At 54.7% G+C, this 6,142-nt stretch overlaps 1 protein-coding gene across 3 annotated transcripts; it reads right to left on the minus strand.

The window, feature by feature from the left end:
* Window positions 1–238: 238 nt before the first annotated feature.
* Window positions 239–3,630, minus strand: SC5D (sterol-C5-desaturase). Of its 3 annotated transcripts, none has more exons than XM_058857182.1 (5): window positions 3,588–3,630; window positions 2,768–2,985; window positions 2,264–2,396; window positions 1,731–1,831; window positions 239–1,460 (listed from the first exon to the last, which is right to left on the minus strand). In XM_058857182.1, exons 2-5 carry the CDS (start codon window positions 2,975–2,977, stop codon window positions 996–998), a joined length of 909 nt encoding a protein of 302 aa, XP_058713165.1. In that variant the 5' UTR covers window positions 2,978–2,985; window positions 3,588–3,630; the 3' UTR covers window positions 239–995. The 3 variants fall into 3 exon arrangements, with proteins under 3 accessions (XP_058713165.1, XP_058713166.1, XP_058713168.1); XM_058857183.1 differs by having other exon boundaries at window positions 3,567–3,588; XM_058857185.1 differs by lacking the exon at window positions 3,588–3,630 and adding an exon at window positions 3,554–3,576.
* Between the last annotated feature and the right edge of the window lie 2,512 nt (window positions 3,631–6,142).

Raw genomic sequence — 6,142 nt, forward strand, 5'->3', positions numbered from 1 at the left:
ACTGGGGGAGCAGGGAATGGGAAAGCTGTGTCACTGTGCAGGGACACCCAAGGAGGTTCAGGACACTTGGGGTGGCTCTGGCCACTCGGACGATTTTGCCCATCTTCTGCTGTTTTGGCCCAAATTTGCTGCCAGCACAGCACAGGTCTGTGACAAGCCCCTCATGGGTGCTGTAGGGCAGGAATGGGCTGCCCCAGGAGACTTTGCATGAGCCAGGGAGAAGAGACCAAACATCAACCAAGTTGGCAATTGAGATTTATTGAACATGGGTCAACCCCAAAGGTGGGGTGACCAGATTTCAGCAGGAAAAACACAAGCCCTTAAGAGGGGAAGCTGACCACGAACCCTTGAGTGAGAAGCCCCTTCCCCTCACATCTGGGTGCCTCCTCCCTTCCCCCTCAGTGTTCTCAGGGAGCTGGAGAGACCCACAAGACTCAAAGCACACCTCTGTCCTACAGGCATGATGTTTCCATGGGACATCCCCGGGCTAAAGGAAGCTGAGTGCAAGAAGTCCCACCAGGGAAGCCATCAGAAGAAGCCACACCACCTCCAAAAGGTAGGGTTTTTTTCCAAAATACATCTCGTCCCGATGGACACCATGATGGGAACAATGAATTGTTGACAAAGGGGGGCAGCAGTGGAACAAAGACCCTGCCACGAGTCACGTTAATTTGTGCCACGTTATTGTTCTATTTGTGCCGTGTTATTCTTCTTGTAAAGCATCAGCACAGCACTAAAGCAGCGCAGGGACCTTAGCAGAGATCCAAAGGGAGCTGGGAGGAGAAGCAGTAGGAAAACCAGGGCAGATCTGTAGTGTGGAGCAAGGCCGGACACCGCGGTTTTGGGATCGGGGCAGGTCGGACGCTCACCAAAAATCACCCCATGCTGGTCACGTCATCAGGGACAGGGGCTCTTTGTCTGTGGAAAACAGTCTTGGGTGGCTGGTGAGGAATGGGACAAGGTGCAGCCAGAGAAGGGACACACTTGGAGGAAGCCTACTCAGTCTTGGAGGCCACGCTGCCGTTGGACGCTGCCGGGTCTTTCTTGGAGGCCACGCTGCCGTTGGACGCTCCCGCGTCTTTCTCTCGGAGCTTGCGCAAGTAATCGTGGGGACCTTTGCCCTCAAAGGACGTGGGGCTCTTGTAGGAACCACCAATCTTGTCCCAGAGGGTGAAATACTGCCCGTAGTTGTAGTCGAAGTACAGGTGGTGGTCGGTGTGGTGAGCAGAGCCGTTGATGACGTGGCGCAGCAGCCGCGGCACGCGGTAGTCGCCGTCGTGGATGGAGATGGTCCAGACGTTGACGAAGATGTAGAGGCCCAGGTAGGTGACTTTGTGCAGGGGGAACAGGAAGGGGTACACGTGGTAGGGCAGGCTCTGCATGAAGCCATCCACGGGGTGGAAGGCGTGGCTGGCGAAGGGCGTGGCGATCTTCCACAGGTGGTGTGGCTTGTGGAAGCGCTGTGGGGACAGGGGGCTGTCAGTCGGGCTGGGCCCTTTTAGAGGGTCCCCCAGGCAGATTCATGGCCCCAAGGGATGCTGTTTGGGCCATCACCACCCAAACTGGGAGGGGGACCTGTGCCCTAAAGGGCTCTCAGCTCCCATCACATGGTGACGCCTTGTCCAGCCGTTCCCACCCGAGCATGCATTATTCCCTGGGAGGAGCAGCTTGGAAATGTCACCAGAGCAGGACAAGGACTCCTGTCCAGAGCCCCCTGTCCTGTCCCATACCTTATAGAAGAGCTTGTGGTGGAGACCACGGTGTATCCAGTAGATGCCCATGTCAGTGAAGAAGAGGAAGGACAGCATGCTGAGGAAGACACCAGACCAGCCTGGGAGGGGACAGGGTTGTTAGAGGTGGCACACGTGGGCATCAGGAGGCTGTGAGGGTCTCCACAGTGGTCCTTGTGGTGGGAGGCACACCTGAGTCATGTCAAGGTCTGCCCCATTGAGGTGAGAGCGTCAGGCTGTGCCCTGTGACTCAGGGAAAGCGACTTGGGTGCTGCTCCACTGGGAGCCGTGCCCAGGGAAGGGAAGGATCTCTCTTGTGGAGGGTGGTGTGTGTCAAGCAGGGGGACACGGCCCTGAGTGAGGGCATGTGGGTGCCTCCCCTAAAGAGAACTTGGGTTTCTGGCTGACAGCCTGGACAGGAGGTACCCAGGAACATTTCCTGGGGTTGTCATCGAGAGAAGGGGGGGCTGGGGGAGGTGACCCAGGTGGGGAGAGGGCACTGCTGTGGCAGGGGGTGCGGGGAGGTCACTCACCATACGGGGAGTCCTCGATGTTGTCGTAGAGTTTGCTGTAGCCCCGCACCTCGGCGAAGAACAGGGCGACGGTGGGAACGCTGATCCAGGGCAGGGAGCGCAGGGCATAGGCGATCTCCCGGCTCACCTGGTTCTGTGGGGTGTGGCAAGAGGGGTCAAGGGCACATCTGAGAGCCCCAGTGCCCCTCCTAAGGCTGGGAGGGCTGGCGTCTTGGCCACCCCTTTGTTGTGGCATCTGCGCCACGGTGTGAGACGCAGGGTGCGGCTCGTATGGGGACAGCTGTGCTTGGGGCAGGGCAGGGATCACGCTGGGTGCTGGGATTAGTGGGTTCTGGAACCTGCTTCTGGTCAGGGATGATCAAGGGCAGGCTGAGAGGGATGGATGTGACAGCAGGGACAGCCCGTGCAGGTGACACTGGCAGGTGACATTTGGAATGGACAGGAGGATGGCGAGGGGGACACTGCCATGCAGGGCCTGGCCAGGAGTCAGCAAGGTGCACCCACCTCCAGGAACTGGGGATGTTTCTTGAGCTCGTGGTCGAAGATGAAGTAGTAGCTGAGGGTGCCGAAGAGCAGGTAGAGGGCGAGGGCCCCCAGGTTGGTGATGACAAAAAGGCTGAGGAGCTGGCGGCAGGGCTCACCCTCGGGCCACCCCGCTGGGTACACGTAGGGCGTCAGGAGGTGCCGGTCCGCGGCTTCCAGGACCAGATCCATGGTGGCTCCTGCAGGAAAAAGAGTTGGTGTGACTGCTCAAAGCTGTCCCGCCCCAGCACCATAGGGACACGGGGACCGGCTGCCCGCCAGGCTGTGGGCAGGGGGGTGACAGGGTTGGGATGCTGTCCATCTCTCTCTGGATCACCTTAGCTGGGGATGGGAAGCAAATCTGGGACTTGCAGGTTGTGATGTAAAGCATGGAAGGCGCAGAAGTAGGGAACTCGTCTAATTCTGTGCTCTGTAGCTATGGGAGGTGGCACTTGTGACAGGGGACAGCGGGACGGGTGACAGCGGGCGGTGGGGCTGGGATAAAAAACCCCTCTTGGGGGTGTATGGGGCTCCAGGCTCCGCTCCGTGCCCTGCGGGGCGATTCCCGCAGCGCTCCTGGGGATGCCCGGCCAGGGAGGGTGGCCAAGGGGGTGTCCCTGTATCCGGGAGCCGCAGGTGGCACGGCCAGCGGCGGGGACGCAAGCGCGGGGCGCTGGAAACGGGGAGGGTGAGGCTGGCGGGGAGCGCAGCGGCCAGCGGGGGCCCTGCCGGCGGTGTCCCCCCCTCCGGTACCCCGCGGTCCGGTACCCGCATCCCGCACCCCAATCCCGTGCCCCGTTACCTGCCCGGGGTCCCGGAGCGGCGCGGGGCGGGGGCGGGACGGGGGCGGGGCTTCGCGGTAGCGCCACGTGACGTCACGGCGCTGAGGAGCTCGCGCCACCTCGAGCGGTGACGTCAGTGCGTAAAAACGGGCGGGGTCATGGCCTGGGGGCGGAGCCACTGAAGGGGCGTGGCCAGAGGCGCGTCCCGTGATTGGGCGTGGTCGGGAATGGGCGTGGTCGGGAATGGGCGGGGTCTGGGCGGGGCTTGCGGAGCTCCGCCATTGTTGCCGGTGGCTCCCCGGTGCCTCTGAGGGGGAGTTCTGCCCTCTCCGCTCCCCTTCCCTGCTGTCCCCTCCGTCCCCATGGCCAGGGGACATCCCTGGTGCGCTTTGGGTTGGGAGGGACCTTAAAGACCGTCCGGTTTCACCCTGTACAGGACAGGGACACCTTCCGTGCTCCAGTCCCCGTCCAGCCTGGCCTAGGGCGCTGCCAGGGATCCAGGGACAGCCCCAGCTGCTCTGGGCACCCTGTGCCTCCCCACCCTCGCAAACACTTCATTAGCCTTTTAATTACTGTGTTTTTATTCTATTCCCTCGGCAGCAGCTTTTACGCGCTCTCCAGACCCACCTCCTCTCTCCCACTCCAATTTCCCTGAGTTTTTCCCTAGGTTTTCCTCAGGTAATCCATCTCTTTTCGTCTTTTCAGGTCACACCTCTCCAGGGCCTGGGATGAGGACTCCAGCAGAGAAAGCTTTGCTCAAATCATCCTTCCTGCTCGTCTCTCATCCCAAATTCCTGCATCCCTGGGGATTTCCTGCATGCACAGCGCTGGGAATGCTTTCAGCTCAAAAGGTCTGTGTCTGTGTTTTCTTGTGAAGTTCTACTTTAGCAAATCTGCCTAAAGGGAGGGATCCACCAAACTGTATTTCTGGCATTGCCTCAGCCACCAAAATCAGAGAATTTTTCCCAATATGAGCAAAAATTCTACACCCCAAGCTTATTTTTATTAAGAGACAGTCGATTCTTTTGATTGTTTTCCCAGTAAAATTTAAGAGAAACTTCAGAATATAAAAGTCAGTCCAGAAGATTGTATTTTGTTGAAGTTATAGGCATTAAAAGTGGATTTTTTTGACAGAACCACTGATTTATAAGGAAACTTGAGTCCCATTTGTTATTTACAAGCTGCTGGTGTCATAAATACAGACAGACAAGGGGGAAAACAATTTCCAGTGGGGCTTTTTGGCAAGGCAGCCGAATAAAAAAGTTATATCTTGACCTAACGTCATTTTTACTGGTAAAACTCTATTTACCTCTGTACTAACCATGCTCACAAATGGAATTTTAACAAAGAAAAATCATCACCAAGTCCCTGTAGCCACTTTATTTCAGGGGCAGCACAAGCTACTGCACTTGGCTTTAAACCTTGTGCTGTTTTAAACTCCCTGCAGTGCTTTAAAATCCCCAAGAACAAACAAATAAACCAAAATTGGTTTTATATATTTATAAATTAAATATATTTTATTTATAGGGTGGGTTGGGTGGGACTCAGGGGGGTGTTTTAAGGATGTTTTTTCTGTGATCATCTCTCCAACAGGTCCAGGTCTTTCCTGTATTTGGGGATCCAGAATATTCCATATGTTTGAGGTACTTTTTTATCCATCTGGGACAGATGCAGGGTATTGATAGGGAAAGATGGTGGAGGAAAAAAATCCATAATTGCTCAACGAGGAAATCCTGTCCAGAGCTTTTATTCCTTCTAGAATCATCTTTAACCATTAGAATAAAATGGTTTTGGGCTCAGCTGGGGGAAATACTTGGTCTAAGTTAAAAATCAGCTTCAGCAGGGGGGAAAGTTGCATGTAATTATTATTTCACAATAAAAAATATTTTAAATCAATTTTGTTTGCTCTTCTTATTAGAACATAGAGATGTTTTTATTGGCTTTGACACAAGTGTGGCTTCCACCAGAAGAAATGGGGTTTTTTTAATGGGGTGATGCTGCTGATGTTCACAAATACAGGATTAAAGTCTGAGGCGGAGAATGACATAAATCCTGAATTTATTGTGGGAAGCTGGTGGCTCAGAGTGGCTGGCTGGAGGCGCCGTGGAGAGATGAAATCAAATCCTTCAATCCTGAAGCTGTAGGAATGGGAAATCCTAAAAAAAGCCCCACCAGTTGAAATGATGACAGGGATCCTATGGAGGAGGGATTAGAGAATAAACCAGAGTGGGAAGGAAATGCTAAAAGCGACTAAAATTGGCACAGGGGGAAATAAAACACATTGGGTGAGATAAAATCATCAAAGCTGGACCCCAAAGAGGGAGAAGCTGAACCCCAATGGTCAAAGTAACCCCAAAGTGCTCAGGAGAGAGAAAATCTGACCTCTGATAACCCCCACCACCTATAGTAACCCCAAATCTCAAAGTTTGACCTGCAGTAACCCCAAAGTGAACTCTAGTAACCCCAACTATTAAGTTTTGACCTCTAGTAACCCCAAAGTGACCTCAAGTAACCCCAAAATGACCCGAAAAATGACCCAAAGTAACCCCAAAATTTTCTGCGTTTGACCTCAAGT

This window comes from Poecile atricapillus, chromosome 25 (genome assembly GCF_030490865.1).
Source record: "Poecile atricapillus isolate bPoeAtr1 chromosome 25, bPoeAtr1.hap1, whole genome shotgun sequence".
Classification (NCBI taxonomy): Eukaryota; Metazoa; Chordata; class Aves; order Passeriformes; family Paridae; genus Poecile; species Poecile atricapillus.